This window comes from Dromaius novaehollandiae, chromosome 15, assembly GCF_036370855.1.
Source record: "Dromaius novaehollandiae isolate bDroNov1 chromosome 15, bDroNov1.hap1, whole genome shotgun sequence".
Lineage (NCBI taxonomy): Eukaryota > Metazoa > Chordata > Aves > Casuariiformes > Dromaiidae > Dromaius > Dromaius novaehollandiae.
In genome coordinates, this window is record NC_088112.1 from 20,949,407 (window position 1) to 20,965,911 (window position 16,505).

General features: G+C 42.0%; 1 protein-coding gene across 9 annotated transcripts in view; it reads right to left on the reverse strand.

The window, feature by feature from the left end:
- Nucleotides 1-286: 286 nt before the first annotated feature.
- The window catches only part of RAPGEF6 (Rap guanine nucleotide exchange factor 6), a 136,934-nt gene continuing 120,715 nt past the window's right edge, over nt 287-16,505 (reverse strand). For 7 of the 9 annotated variants that reach the window (XM_064521143.1, XM_064521144.1, XM_064521142.1 and 4 more), the window contains 5 exons: nt 15,763-15,876; nt 12,060-12,285; nt 10,009-10,520; nt 5,728-6,039; nt 287-4,092 (listed from right to left, as the gene is read on the reverse strand). In XM_064521143.1, the coding sequence (XP_064377213.1) occupies nt 4,067-4,092; nt 5,728-6,039; nt 10,009-10,520; nt 12,060-12,285; nt 15,763-15,876 (1,190 nt within the window). In that variant the 3' untranslated portion in view covers nt 287-4,066. The remainder of the gene's footprint in view (nt 4,093-5,727; nt 6,040-10,008; nt 10,521-12,059; nt 12,286-15,762; nt 15,877-16,505) is intronic. The other 2 variants (XM_064521149.1, XM_064521147.1) reach the window with 1 other exon arrangement.

A 16,505-nucleotide genomic window follows, 5' to 3' on the forward strand; every position in this document is an offset into this window, starting at 1 on the left:
TTCTCTATTTCGTACAGCGTAACCAGCCGCGAGGCTTTGGGGCGGTTCTGCCCCAGGCTTTGCCTTGCACCCACTTCCCCGGGTCTGGCTCAGCCCAGCACGGGACACGAGTGCCCATCACCGTGGCGCCAGGCCTCCCGGCAGCACCCCAACGCAGCCCAGGGAGAGCAAGCGCAGCGCCGGGCAGCGGCACGAGCGGCTTCGGAGGGAGGAGGACGGTGCTGCCAGGGGCAGAGGTGCCTCCTCCCACCCCACCAGCCGCCAAGAAAGATCTGCCGAAAACCGCCAACGTATGTAGATTGTTTATTGATTCCAACATATTAATAGATTGGATAATAAACAGTACTTTTAAACATTCTCTTAACCAAAATATAACAAATATTTACAATCACTCAGTAAAAATACAAAAAGCATACAGAGGCACTGTCTTTCTAAAAGACATAAGTGTAAGAGGTATCAAAAAATAGGAGACAAACATTGCTTGTTACAGAATACTTTACAATCACTGACTTGTGCAGTACAATTGCTATTGGAATATCATTACATCTGTGCAGTTTCGCCAATATGCTCACACATTTAGAATTTAATTAATACCAAGCTAAACTGCATTCCAGGGATATCAAAAATAAAGATAAAACGATAAAAAGCACAACAAAAGCAAAAGCTGAACTGGGAACCCCAGGTAGATTACCCTCTGTACAAGCGCTCTAAAATATAATGTGTAAAGCTTTTCTGGAGAGAGAGTATCCCTTTTTTCTTCTGTTTTGGGGGAAGGCTGTGGTAAGTATATCTTTTAAAAAAAGACAACGTCTTTCGTCTCCTACTTCAGCGCTGCTGACCGCGACGGCACCGCTTATGCCAAGAAGGACAAAACTAATGAGCCAAAGGCAGCATCGCGTTGGCAGCCACGAGCAGGCATCCAGCCCTTCTCACACGTACACATCTCAAAGAAAGCAGAAGTTTCCTTTCCTTTATATTGTACATACGGGCAGCGAAACCAGTGCTCAGACTCCGTTTTCCCTTCTCTGCAACTGGAGAGGCCAATTAAGCTCAGAGGATGGCACTCCTTCTCTGCGAATTACTCGGAAGATTAAGATTTAAATAGCACGGTGAAATACTGTATGCTTAAATCACGAATAGCTTAAACAGCTCTTTCACCCACAACGAGGCATGAGCAAACGAACAGTAGAAAAACAAGCAAATTAAGGTACGGCAGTGGAAGAACATCCCATTAGGCATTTTAATTGTTCATCAGAAGTCAGATGAGGAAAGGGGAGGGAAATTAAAGAAACCCGGCGCAGATACTAATTAAGGAAACCGTGATCCAGAAGACATCACTTCAATAAAGCGGTGTATAACAAGTACTAACCACAGTCTCACTCCCCTTGTAATTACTGAAAAAAGGGATAATGTCTCTTCAAATCCATACCAGACACACTACATTTGGCTACGGGCCCCGATCAATGTGATCGGTTGATTTAAAAAATAAAACAAACAAAAAACCCCAGCGAGGACGAGCAGAGGCAAGCCACACCGCGCGGGTCCGGAGAAGCAGAAGTCGCAGCTCGGCTGTCACTAGTTGATGCATGATTTATTTACACTAGCTGTATTGGATATTAGGAAAATATGATTAGCAGGACTTTCACTCACTTTAAAAGACTTTTCAGTGTCCTGAAAAGCACTGCGGGACAGACCGATGCTGTTGACGTGCAAACACCAGGGCAGGAACGGCTCCCAGGCTCGCGGCAGGAGAGGCAGCCGCTCCAGCAAGAGCCCTGCATCCTTCTGCTTTTGTTCAAGAGGCTGAAATCAACTGCGATTCGATATCCAAGGGCACGGAAAGGTTATGGTTTAATTTACCTGGCACGAAACACATGATTTTCGGATGAAACGTGAAGCACGTTGTGCACCGCACTTCCAAGTTAAGCAGCAGCGTACCGTGGGATTGCTCGAGCTTCTGATTTACATCCCACAAAATATCAGTTTAACAGTTATAATATCAACATTACATGTGCTGAAAACAATTGCTCTGCCCTGCATTGTTTTGACACTTATATTAATCTTTATTCATTAAGGCCTGTGCAAGTTCATTATATTCATTAAGGCCTTAAGAAAGCAAAACACCTTTATTATGAAATACCTCAACTGCTTTTTAACATGATTTTTAACCATTTGCTCCTCAGATGCTTGTGCCAAAAATTAACACAGCCAACTCATTAATGATGAATTAGGCACCCCTCTCTCAGCGTTGCAGTTCACAGCCGATTCAGGACTTCAGAGCAACAATCTCTACAGGGCAAGTTCGGCTTCAAGGTAGTATCGAACCCGGCACAGTCACGAACGCAAACGCAGGCTTGGTCACACACAGTCACCTGTTAGTATCGGTCCCAAGTCGATATGGGGAAAGCACATCAAAGGCCTTGGGTTGTTTTTGGTACTTGTGGCATTTGCAGAAAACGCTGCATTCACCTTGCACCCCACGCACACATACAAAAAGAAATCTTAAAGCTCTTCACAACTTAGGATGTAGAAATAATTTTTGAGGCACTGTAAAAAGGACAAACATCTTCTTTCTAGCTTAGGCTGTAAACATCACAACAAAGATTTACAATTAAATGTTTAAATACATATTCACACATTCATGTCCAATTTTAACACCAGAATGGGGCATCATGTGCTAGAAGAAAGAAAGAAAACGCAGGTATTTCCAGTTCTACCCCTGTGCACTCTGGTTGGCTAGGGAAAATCAAAGAAGCAACTTACTTGACGCTATCAGACTACACTATCGCATGTTAATACTGACTCTAAGTCGAAACTTCCATTGACATCAGCAACACCAGGATTTTAACCTAAGATTTGAAACTAAAATGCCTTGAGGCCATCTGTGTTCTCCAGATGAGCACAACTGGTTTGGGGACTTGCTCATACACTGTATTATATACATGAATATTATGTCATTCAATGCTCAGTTTCATAAAGTCTCCTGTGCAAAGGAGGCGATGACTTTAAATTTTAGTTAAGCTTTGCACCTAAATCCTGGGTTAACTCTGGTGAAAGGCCAGATTGCGTGGGATGATCTTAAAACCCACAACGCGCAATTTAGTTTTGGTTTCTAGCAACATGCTTTGCACGCTGAACTCCGCGGAGAAAATTTGGTTGAAGCTCTTTGGAGGCAGCTTCAAACTGAGCCAGCAGCTCCTGCTGCACCCAGCTTCCCGGACCCGAGGCTCCCTCGGTGCGGGGGGCAAGGGCCAGCGTCGCCGGGAAGGGTCGTGCGGTCCGGTTTTGCTCTCTGGAGAGAGGACCGGCCGGTGGCAGTGCCTCCGCGCCCAATGCGGACGCGCTGTGCAAGACTTCTTCCTCTGTTCAGTATTTAACCCCCCAGAATGCCCTAAACTCCAAGCATTTCTGCACCCGATAACATCCCATTGCATGGGCCCCCAGCTCTCCGCGGTTATTTTGAGCACAATGGTTCACATGTAGCTAACTCTCACATGGATTAAATGCACATTAGCCAACCAGAGCACTCCCGACACAAATAAAGGAAATTCCCATCAAAAACATTTTTAAATTAATAAATTACTTTTAGATACTGCAGCAGTGTCCTTCAGTTTTGCTGACGTTTTGAATTATTTTTTTTTTGAGTTCATAAAATAACACTCTTAGATTTATAATGTAGAAAATAACGATGATGGAAAACTACCAAAGGATTATATGGTATCATACAGAAGAAAGCTTCCAAGCTTCAAGTGGTCTTGACGACTGGCCCTCCCAAAAGCATGAAGACTGGTCCATCTTGTGATACTGGTTTCAGTACCCACCTAGTCCGTCCGCTCCTTGAAAACGGCTGCCCATTTCACAGGCAAGGGACACTTTCCTTCGGCTGTGGCAGGCTGAAGCAAGGTAGAGCTGTATGATCCAACCAGTTGCATCCTGTCCATGGCAGAGGCAAACCCAACGTCTGAGGTTAGTAGCAGCAAGTTGTTAGCGTTAGCTAACAGAATCATGTGGTCCTTCTTCCCACGTCCCGTGGGTTTGGAAGTGGTTTACACGGAGAGCCCAACGGTTACACTGCTGATACTTGTTCATCTTCTGCAAAACAAGAAGAAACTGTAGATTAATTACTCCATTAGTCACCTGCCTTCAATACTGCTGGCACAGAAGAGCACCAAGCCCCACTACTTGGTCACAGCGCTCTTGTGAAGACTACTACTTCACGGGGATGTTTCAGTGTCTTAACAACTGACCACAACATATTACACATAACCATTCAAGAAGTCCTCAGGTCATCTGAGGTATTATATAATAAGGATACATTGCAAAACAGATAAAATCCTATATCCTCCAAATATTACTTAGCATGCAACTCCCAGCACCCCAAAACCTAGTGACTTGGGAGAAAAGCCAGTAAGTTACTTCCCGACATGCAGTGATCTTTTCAAAGGAACTCCAGATAAATTTAATCAGACACTTTAAAAATAGTAAGAGAGATATATCTAAAAGTATACGGTTAAGTTCAGTTTTGAAAAAATCTGGATTATAGTGTTTGAAGCAATTACTTCCTTATTTTACATCAGAACCATTTAATATCATAACTGAATTAATGCTGGGCAATTTTAAGTTTTACCACATAAGCTTGAATTGCAATACTAATACATACGTTAAATACTGTTTTAGTATTATAAAGGCCAAGATAGGATCACTTTGATTCAGAAATTGTTTTAATCAAAGTTCACGTTCATTTTAAGGCAGACAAATTCAAGCAGACAATCACAATATTCTATTAAAAAATTAGTTCACTGGCAAAGGGTACAAAGAGATCACATCAGTGCACAAGTATTAAAAGCAGATCAGCAGATAAATAATTAGGTGGCAATTCCCCTAGCTTGAAGTTAGTTTTGACACACAGTAAGAGAGGTCTTTTTCAGAAAAATCACTTGCATTTGGATCACATGATATATTCTGTGCTTGGCAGCATTGGCTGTTGCTTCAAACAAGGTCAAGAAGAACTTAACAGGAAGAGACACTGTCAGGTCAGTTTAGGCTGAGAAGTCACATTTTATTAAAGGCATTTTTCACAAGAACAGAAGTTTACTGCTTTATTTTGTTCAATGCTTTTTAAATCCATGCTCCCGAAGTGTCTGTTCAGGAATACTGCAGCGCAGTGCTAGTACGGGAGAACAGGAACATGAAACAAATCAAGAGTTGAACACAATCCCACCAAATCTGCATTCAAAAAAAATTGTTTTAGGTCATTATCCCAATGCCATCTTAAACAGTGGGACATAAATTAATCAAGCCAAAAAGACTTGGAGTTTTTTGGCATATAGTTCATAGCCTGAGAGTGTCCTTTAAGCTGTCATCACCACTCAAAGGGGACAGAATTTATGGAAAAATAGCATCTACATGCTCTTAAGTGTCTCAGGTATACTTTGGGAGGTCTACTATTTCACTTTAAGGTCTGGTTGGTGTCAGCATGCTTCTTCTAAATGGAAGGCATTCTTTCTAATATATGTGTGTATATACATATGTGTGTATGTGTGTGCGTATATACACACACATGCACACAGACACAAACACATACTTGTATATTTAAAGATTAAGCAAGTTGCAATCGCGCCGGATGACTAAGAGGAACTCAAGCACACCGTCGTGAAGGAAACACTGCACAGACCAGAGTTACACAGCAGTTCACTTAACATCTACCAAGTTAGATGTTGCACGTACCATCCTCTTCACTATCTGCGTCAGTCATATCTGCTAGCTTGGGGCCGGACGGCTGCCGACTATGCCACTGAGGCATCTTCGAGGAAATACAGGCCATCGAGTCACTACCGAGAGAAGCTGATGAAAGTCTAGAGAGGTCACTGTGCAGCATCTTTGACCTCTGCACTGCCACACTATAGTCTGGAGGTTTTAGGTGTGGGTGATGGGGCGATCCTTCCTTTATGTCCGCTAAAGAAATCCCCATATATCCCGGAGGGGTGGGCGGTGGCTCCCTATACCTATCGTCCTTCTTAGGTGAGGTGACACAGTACACTGGCACGAGAAATAAGCCATGGAAATGTTAAAAGAAGAAAACAAAGAAAACAAAACGTTAAAAAATCATGAAATGTTACAATGGCAAAACAGAAACTGATAACAAAATGCAAATGCAGAAACACTGGTTATCACGACAGCAGCAGATATTTACGCTTTCATTTATGCTTTGTGCTTATTTCGAGAAGTCAAGAGCAGCAACAGAACCAGTGAACTCGTTAGGCAAAGTGCCAATCAAGCAGAAACAGAGCTATAACTATAATCGGTGGGCGCTGGTGCCCATGCTGGTGCCACAGGGCATCATGGCCATGCTGGTGGCCGAGGACGCGCTGGTGGCCGAGGACACACCAGCTCCACTTCACAGCCTGGCAAATGGAAGCCAAGGAAATGGGGCAACTTGCCCACAGGCTGAGCGTTAGGATTGCTTGTTGACTTGCTTGTCAACAGCAGCCACTTCCATCAAAAGAGAGGTCTGTGGCTTAACACAGTCATTATAATAGAATATCGCCGTATCAGTTGATATGTAATATGACATTAAACCATCCACTCATCTGTGCTATAGCAAAAAAAATTACTATCATATGGAACTGCTCCGGTGAGGCAAACTGTCTCCAGAGCCTGCATTCACTATCTTGCATTTTCTCATATTAAACACTGGCTTACGGTATCTGTATTGCACACTTCAGGATGCTGGTTAAAAAAATTTAAGTTCTCTATTTACAAGTGAGGAATAAGCATGAATAGTCATGGCAACACAAGCCTTTGGAAAGGCTCCATTACACCTTTTACAGTCATAAAAAAAGATTACACACAATATTTATTTGCAATGTCCATCCACACAATTAATCTTCTACACTCCTCCCCATTCACTTGCAGGTCAGCTCACATAGGCTACCCAAACTTTTTTTTTTGTAAATCCCCTCTCCCTCCCACTCCCTCCCAATTTTAGGACTAATATGCATGTTAAATTGGGCTTTTCCCATATACATGTTGCAACAGGATAATTTCAAAGCTAGGATAATTTTTAAACTCTATTAGCTGAGTGAATTTACATTCATGTTGCAGATGCATTTAAAATACTTTATGTTCATTGCACTTTCATTAATTTCAACAATTGTGGTATTTTCTGGTCTTACAAGAATACAAAAATCAAAATAAAGCAGTATTTTCTTACTTTGTGTTCTGGACTTGTGGGATTCTGGGTGTTGGTTAAAGCAAGGAGAGTCGGTTTGTACTCAAACTCAGATATCTTGGGCTTATGGTAAAATAAAAAAAGCCTAAATTCATGCAGTCTGGGTTTTAACAGCTATATGTGTATACATGCAGAGATTTACACTACTGATTTAAAGATATCATTTTCATTTAAATAGCACTGGGCCTCTATGAGGTAAAAGGAAGCTTTGCTCTCCCTGACGAACCGGGGAATGCCTGGTCCTCCCTCATCTTCGGTCTTTATGGGTTTTGAAGCAATAGATACAAGGGTGGATGCAATTCTACGGAAAAATGTTACAGGCTTCCTAGAGCTAATAATTAGTCTTCTGTAGTCATGGAAGTACAAATAATTTGCACTTTTATGAAGTTCTAATTCATACTGTTTTATAAATGTTATCAAAATAAAGCATTTTAACAGTACTTAATATCCACAGCAGTCTGCCTCCGTAATTTGTGTCATCTACCCACAATCTCAGGAGGTTACAAAACCCTTCAGGAGGAACTGAGCACCGGTCCTGCTGAACCAGTCCCTTTCTGGGAGGCTCCTTTAGCCTCTCCTGTGCCCACCGAGGTGCTCTCCCCTTTTAAAAACCACATCCGACTCTTTCTTCTGAAAACAAAACCGATCCTCAGATATTCCCTTGCTCCCTTCCTACTGACGACCAGAAGTAAAACTGCTCTCTCCCTCTCTCCCTCCATGTCGTGGTGACCCCAGATGAAACGCTGGAGTGCAAAACGTCATCATCTGAGATTTAGATCATTACTTGGGAACTCTCTTACAACCACTGCTAACCTGTTAAAAATTTTTTATCTAATAATTAAAATTTGAACTTTATTCAGGAACAAAGAGGCTACTCAGTTATTTACATAGCACTAAAATTAGAACAATAATGTTACAACCCATGTTTCTTGCCTTTTAAATAGAACAACCTACTGCAGATGTAAAGGCAAGTATACCACAGCTCCTGCCTCCAAAGCTGCTGTTCATCTATTCAAATACAGTGAAATTCCTCGCCGTGGTTAAGGGAAACATAACTAGGTGGTAGCAATACAAATTTTGGCAATTAAAAAAAAAAAAAAAAAACAGAAGAGCTAAGATACAATAGACAGCTACAGAAGTCTATTGTAGGTAAAAGTTATAAAAAAGCTTTCTCATTTTGATGTCCCATAACAGCACGTCACCATCCCACACTGCTCCTGAAAAGCAGAGGCTGCAGTGAGAAACATTCGACGCTGCAGAATGTAGAAATGCCCAGGAAACCATGAAGTCACCACATTTACTGACTCTGCCAAGGCCACATTCTTCCATCAGTACGTGGGCAGTGGTTTTCCAGCTCTGTTCGAAAGGTTTCAGGCAGCACAGCTCGTGCCAGTTCTTTCGGGGGACTATTCAACAGCAGCACTCATTAAGCAAACGAGCTGAAGAGTCTCATTTTGTTTACAATATTATGAATTCATGCAGTCGTTACAGACTGTGGCAACAAGCTGTTCGTAGAGAATAAGCAAATGGTGAAATAAAGCTAAATTATCTTTGGTATACTGCACGATGCCTAACTAGCAGATTTGCAGTTGCAAACCAGAAGTCATATCCACCTATATTAGATCTGTATTTAAAGGGGATATATATGTGCTTTATTGGATTATGGTGATGAGTGTTTCTTACCAGTGTGCTATGACCACATAAGGAAGAAAAGCTATGTGGTGCAGTATGTAAACAGAACTAAAAAACAAGGGAAAAAGTTGCAAGAGAAGATAGAATATATTGAATAGCTAATGCCGTATCCTAAAGGCTCATAAGCCGTTTTGAAAGGATACAAGGGCAAAAACATGCACAAGAGTGAGCTGTGAGCAAGTTTTCTGCCAGGCTCCACTGTGCTCCCTTTCTTCTATAAAGCCGAGAAGGAGGAATGCAGTCTAGAGACCTCCACCCTGCGTGTGATGTTTATTCAGGCAATTACCTTTGATAACACAAACCCCTCTAGCAAACTGCTCAGTAATTAAACTGCATTTCAGCTGCACCCTTGCCTTAAAGTTTAGCGAGCTTTGCACTCCATGTTTTATCTTGTTCATAACCCAGTTCCTTTAGTTTTGGCAGTTTGGCAGCTGAACTCACTAGGACAGCGAGAGAGCGTGTTGCTCAGTAAAACAGTGTCTCTGAAGAGACATTTTACAAATTTCTCTCCTTTTACATGTAGCCAAGCTGCAGTTGTATAACTAAATGGCAGCGCAACATAGCAAAGATGGGAAGGGAACCTGCTTCATCCCTGAGCTTCTCGAGAGTGGGGCACTGTGGATGAAACGTGCCGCAGCACTGGAGAGGTGGGAATGCTTTGCACAACTCCGTAATCGTGCTCTTCCCTTTCTAGTTCATGCAACATCTGTACTACACGGATGCTTAAAGGAGCCATGCTCATTGCTCCCTGCCAGAGGAAAGCCTGCAGCGATAAGGGTTTCCAAATAATCCAAAAAAAAGTCGTACTAGAGAGAGGAACAGCCTGACATTTCCATGAACACATTCTCCTGCACACCCGCAAAGTGATTAGGAAGTGTACTGTTTTATTATTTCAATTTTCCTAATCCAGAAGGTGGTGGTTTAAAAACCACATTGTCTGAGGACTGTTCTGATTAAAGCCACATGATAAAGCTGAATTTAACATGCAATCCAGTCCCCCGATCTGCTGACGTCATTTCTTTACAACTTCATATCAAAATGCAAAGCAGATGTGGAAGCTTCCATAAACCGTTGGTTTGGCTTACCTATCAGGCCTTTTTCTGTACTCGAAGTAACAGTTTTGTAAGTTGTATCGGTGCCTGGTTTAGAGTCCAAAACCTCAGTCTGCTCCGCTGTAGAGTTCTCCAGCCCCCTCCGCTTAATCGTCCCATAGTTTGTCTCGTACGTGTCTGAGAGGGAGCTCGAGGAGGCCCAGCTCTGCCGAGACTGATCCACTTCCAGGCTGGCTTTCGACTGCCTGTTATTTTTGGAAAAGGGTTCAGAATATAAATAAGCCTCCTCAGAGCAACAATTTGTGGGATCAACTTCAGCTATAGGTCCGTCCAGCTGGGTGTGACGGTAAGAATTGAGGAGATCCCAGCTCTTCTGGTTTGGGATATTCTGGAAGTTATCGTGAGAACTACTTGAGCACGAAGTCCAGCTTCCCCGGCCGCTGTCTGCCGCCTCGACCATGATGTGTTCGTGGGAGATCTCCTCGCTGCTCATGGACGATGTGAAAGCCATCCCTCTGATGAGAGCAGGCCTACTGAGCGACCAGCTACGTTTGAAAACAACAGAAATCAGAAAAAACTCACTAGGTTTTAAAACAGCAGCGATGCACTCGGAGACAATCATTTGGCTTTAAAGGCCAATCTCTGGGTTTCAAACATGAATGCAGCAAGGTCAAACGTATAGGAGCACTGAAAAGAAACACCGTTATTCCCGACTGCAGCAGGGCCGTTACCCCAAAGGGATTAAGTCTGCAACTAGCATTTCGGGGCCTGATGGCAGATCCAGAAAAACCCAGTCCTTGGAGGCTTTCCTCTGCCAACTGCAGTTTACTGACACATTACAAAATCTAGGCGCATTTCTCAGATACGTGCAAGTAACTTTATTATTCCTTTGCTTTTCTATTTTATGAATTCTAGCACAGGAACTCTTTTGTACCCACCAAAACTCACTGAAATTAAGGCATAATAAGGCAGCCATAGACTTTGAACAATCTGCTTCTAATTTCTAAAAAAAATACTGAGTTCAGAATGCAGCAAGGTCCTTGGTGCAATTCAGTGTACTTCATTACTAAGGCTGGCTTTTTACAGCCAGTATTGAAGGTGCCACAATAACGCAGCACAAAGGGGTATTTAATTCATTACACTGCATCTTTGCTAACTAAAGTCTCAGTATCTGCATTCTGCCTTTTAGAAAAGGGAACTATTTTAGTTCATTAAGTACGCCTTTCAATTCCCATTTTAGCACAAAGAAATAAGATGAATTACTAATTACTTAAAAGCTGTATTACCTTAGCAAAGGATACGCTACTAATCCTTCTTACAGCGAAGGGAACACCAGAGAATGCTGGTGCATTAAAATCGAGTATACAGAAAAAAAGTATAGCTGTTTGTAGTGTTTGATCATGAAAAATAATTATGTTATTCTACAGATGATCTGTAGAGATTAGAAATGTAAGGAGAATCTCTCATTGACTAAAATCTACTACATTTGAAGGGAGAATATGCTATCCCAGAAAGATTCCCACGTCTCGGATTCGGTGGGTCAAGGCTGACAGTCTAGTGAAACCAAAACAAGAGCGGCATCTCGGGACAAGCTCTGATGGTGCGAAGATGACAGCAGTGTTTCCTCTACAGAAACTCGCAGCAAGAAAGCGGCAGCTAGCTTCCCGTCTACCTCAGTAACAATTAAAAAAAAGTCCTTTAGAAAAAAAAAAAAACAAAAAAAAAACCCCCCACACATTGAAGTATTTTAAGTGACTGGTACTGCTGACTCTCGGGGATAACTGATACCGTTCTGTTCTTCCTGTGCTGCCTCTCTCAGTACTGCACAGCAAGTCATTTGCTAAATACTGTACTAGCTATTAACACATTTGCAATCCCTTGCAAGAGTCGTCTATCTGAACCCTGCTGACGTGAACAAGCTGTTTTCCATCGAAAAGATACCATGAGTTTCTTGGGAAAATATGCTCTTCCCCTGTATTTTAGAGCAGCCAGCTCCCCAGCGTCTATCAATAGCTTAATAACCACTGTGCAGTTTATAACCGTCTTCCTTACGCCAAGTGCAACCCAAACGAGCCGCTGCTTACCCTGGGCAAGGCTGGGCGTAATCGGCTAATGGCTGCGGATGCTCCTTCCTCTCTGCCCCCAGCGAGTCCACGACGATGAGGGACTGGGGCAAGCTCCGCTCATCCTGCAGCGCCGCGGACATGGAGTCTGCCGAGCAGTTGCTCACTATGCTGGAGCGGGAGGAAATCTCGCTGTGACTCGAATCCGAGAAGTTGTCGGATTTAGTGGAAGGTATGAGGGCATAGCCTGAGGGAAAAAGAGAAGCTTTTAGTCAAAGAGCAATTTTAGTTTACTAGGTACAATGAATTACTAACGCACATATTTCAGCAACGATATTTAAAACAAAAAAGTAACAAAACCAAACCCCCATCGTTCTTAAACGGATCAGTCTGCTCAAGTTTTTAATGGTACTAACGCTTTTAGCATCAGTCAGCATCTAGCACTGATTTATTAAGGCAATCATGTGACACCGATAACCTAGATGGACCTCCACAACTATCCAAACCATAACGCTAAACCAACACGAACAGGATCAGCGGTGGGTGGATAAATTAGGTCCAGGCTTCCAAGCGCCGAGTCCCACAATATAAGCGCAATGCATTTCCCACAATTTCCTCTGCCCCGCTGGTGTGCGAGAGTCAATAAAAGCCCTTGGCAGTGGATGCGGAGATGCTGACTAAGGTAGAAGTGAGCTGTTAGCGCGCGGGGACAAGCCATATGGTCCAGTTCAGTTTTATGGTTTGTTCCAAAATTAACAGATCAGGAAGCAAAAGCGGGAGGAACTTTGGCAGGAGCTGGACCGCACTACGGCATCACTTCCACAGAAGGAGAACGGCTAAAGACCTCACCAAAATACATAAGCACTTTTTGTTTGGCTTACCCTTGCCCTCAAATAACTTCTTTCAGACTCAAGTAGCATATAAAGTCCCATACATCCGACACATAAAAGACTACTGTAGCAGAGATTTCCAGAGGCTCAGGCTAGGTGTGTCCTACCTCGACTTTTGCATCCTGAATCAAAGTAGCTGTGCCAGCAGAAGTACCTGTCCCTAGATGTGTCTTTAATATGGACAATATTATATCAATAACTAGCTTTAGCCCTTTATTTTGCTCACCTTAGAGAAGCAGGGAAAGAACTGAAGTGAATTAAGCTTGGCAAAGTGCCTCTTTGCTGCTACGAGGGTGCCCACCCTCTGAAGCCCTTGTGGGTTTACTTACTGGTCTCCTTCCAGTGGGGAGGAGGAGGAGGGACCTTTCTTGTCATGGCAATAAAGGTTGTCTGATGGGATGTTACAGGGTGAATAAACCTGAGCTCTCTCTTTGCTCTTTGTACAAAATAAGGCTTGAAAAATGGTTTTGAGCACAGAAATGATCCACTTTACTCTGGGAGAGCTCCTGCCACGCATCCCTCCCAGACTGGCTTGCAGGGGTCGTCTTCACCAGGACGTGGCATTAAGGACATCGGCTGCCAGCGTACAAGCGGAGCAAGGGCAGCCCGTTGGATGACCATGACGGTTGCTGTTGCCCTGCAATGTGCATCAGCCGTTCACGTCACAGCCCGAGACTCGCCAAGCCCCACTTGTGTCTGAGGTCAATGGACTTCTGCAAATTCCCATTAGGTCACTGGGAAACTCTTTCACAAGGGGATGCCAGGCACAGATGAGCACTATCAAGCACTATCCTTGAGCACAAAGCTGCCTGCTGCTGTTTCCTTTTACTTTAAGTAAAGATATGGTTGAACTAGCCCAAAGAGGTGCACTACAAAAGATCATGATCTAATTTTAAGTGCATTACACCATCTCTTGTTTTTTGTCCTATTTATTTTGTCCTAATTTATTTAAATGAAAGAGTATCATCAGACACCAATAGGTCTCTGTTAAATCTGCTTTTGTTAACATTTTGCCTAAAACAACTATCTGGCCTATTAATTGTGGGTTGTTCCTATTAAGCAGACTGAGGGCAATAAATCTGGGATTAATTTTTTTTTTCTTTGAATTTAATTTTTTTCTTTTTCCTTAAAGTTCCCACTGGGTTTCTCTATCACAAATGCACTGCGCCTCAGGAAAAATATATCCCTGCCTTCAGTGCGAGATAACAGACTGATATATCTTACATTATGTGCATAAACATACCAAATTAGAACTTTTATTTGAAAACACTGGATCAAGAGCTGCTTCACTTATAGTAGAACAAGAGTCTGGAATTAGTCAAAGCCTTGTCGTCTTCCTTTACAGGAGACCATATCAATATATAATGGATGCACAGTCCTCAGATAAGCATTTTTTCCTAAATTCCTGCCAATCACTCTACTTCTCACTTCATTTCTACCTATATGTGCCTTTGAGTTGGACTGTGATATATTTACTTCAACATTAGGTGAAAATGTGAAATGACTAGGCTTTATAAAAACAATTTTAGTGATACACACAAATCACTACAAAAACTGATGCCATTAAGTCCATGAAAAAATACAAAGACCATATAATATGGCATATGGAGCCATGGTATCCACGCCTCTGAGCATATACAACTCATAACTTGAGAGACTTCACTGTTTTTTAAGCCTGATTATGGCTATAAGATTTTTGGCACCAAAAAGTGTTAAAAATTATAAATTTTATCAAACTAAAGAACTGACAACCCTTAATTAAAAACTTTAATACCTCATATTCCTTATTTTGTCTAACAGACTCCTAAAAATTAAAACAATCATACTACAGTAAGAAATGTTCTCACAGTGCATCTTTTAAGATGCTCTTCATCAACAACCTCAAAGACATTCAGACCAAAAAACCTGATCTTTGTTAAAGAGATCAGCACTATCTGAAAACTGGACTTATTAAATCATGGCAAAGGTATATAAACAGACTAAATGTTAACCTTAGCTTGGCTGAAGGGCAGAATAGACGTGGCTAATAGAGGGGAAAGTGCAAACATGCACACAAAACCCACCAATGCTGGCAGTGAACATTTGATTTACATCACACTGCAAATTCTTTGGATGATGAAAAATAGCACCATCATTAAGGCATACGAAAGGATGCTTGAAGTTACTGCGGTACCATCCTAAGGCTGTTTCATTAGCATTTGCAAAGCACTACGTAACAGAACTTTCACTGTACCTATCCCTTTATTTTCTAATCTTGACATTGGAAGTATTTTCCTTACTGCGTTGTAAGGGTGATTTATTATGACCACCTGACACAAATATCTCCTACTTTTGAAAATGTGAATGGAAGGGAGGTATATCAAACAGCTTAAAACATGTTTTAATGAATCTGTATGCAAATGTATAATGCTAATATAACTTAGATTATACCAGTACAACCAATATAAAATGGATATCAGTCTTTCTTCTAAAAATATATCAAATAGTCTTCCTCCTTCTTCTAGGCCTCCTCTGTAGACAGTAAAATATCAGTAGACTGCTGTTGCCATAGAGACTTGCTGTACTCAGAGTATCACTGTCTATGTCCTGTTGTTCTTCACTCCTCTCTGAGGCTTGAATGTGCTCTGCTTCCCTTTTTGCTGAAAAAGCTGTTCTTTCCCTGGAGAAACTTCTCTCCCTAAGTCTTCCAAACAGGGATCCCTTCTTTCTCCTGTGCTCATGCTCAAGTTCTGCCTTTTCACTCAAATCCTTGCTTTCTCCCTTTTCACTTATGTCAGAACTGGCTCTTGTTTTGACAGTCATCTCCCGAATTTTCTTTTGCAAATAAGCCCCACCTATTCCATAGCTGCGTTGTCCACTGTTCTTGTTGCTGGCTTCACTGGCAAGTGATGAGGAAGACCCAGACAGATTCATCTGACTGCAGTTATCAGACCTCTGGATGTTACCAACTGCAACAAAGTATACACATGCAGATCTTGATAAATAACACAAGACAAACAGCAGTAAAAATAATGTGTTGATTTTAAAACTTTTTTCTTCAACCATATTTGCATACAGATTTAGTAAAATGTGTTCATGCCTAAAACTATATATTTCAGCTGTCTGTGAAGCACCTAACTTTAGTTCAATGAGTTGTTAGCACTACACAACAACAGGATACCGATTACCTTAATGACATTAGATCAGTGCTAAAATATGCTAAAAGCAAGTTGAATTCATGAAATAATCCACAAAGAAACAAAATATTATTTTCTTAGAACCAGATGAAAGTCAACAAAAATAACATGTTTGTAGAAAAACACAAAACACAGCAGCAGTGACTCTCAAAAATCTCAGTGGAACTAGTTCTGGCAATCCGAGTAATCAAATTCTCTATACACATACTGTGTCTAAGTAAAATAAGTGACATTCTCCTAAAGAAAAGAGCATCTTGTGACAGCAGAAGTGGATTCCCATGGAACCTGACAAGCTTGATCTCCCCCTGAAAAAGGTGAGAAATGCAGTAAGTGGCCATGCCATGCCATGCCAATCCAGTGGCTTTGGGTCCTCAGTGAGTCAGAAAGCAGCACAGAGGGAG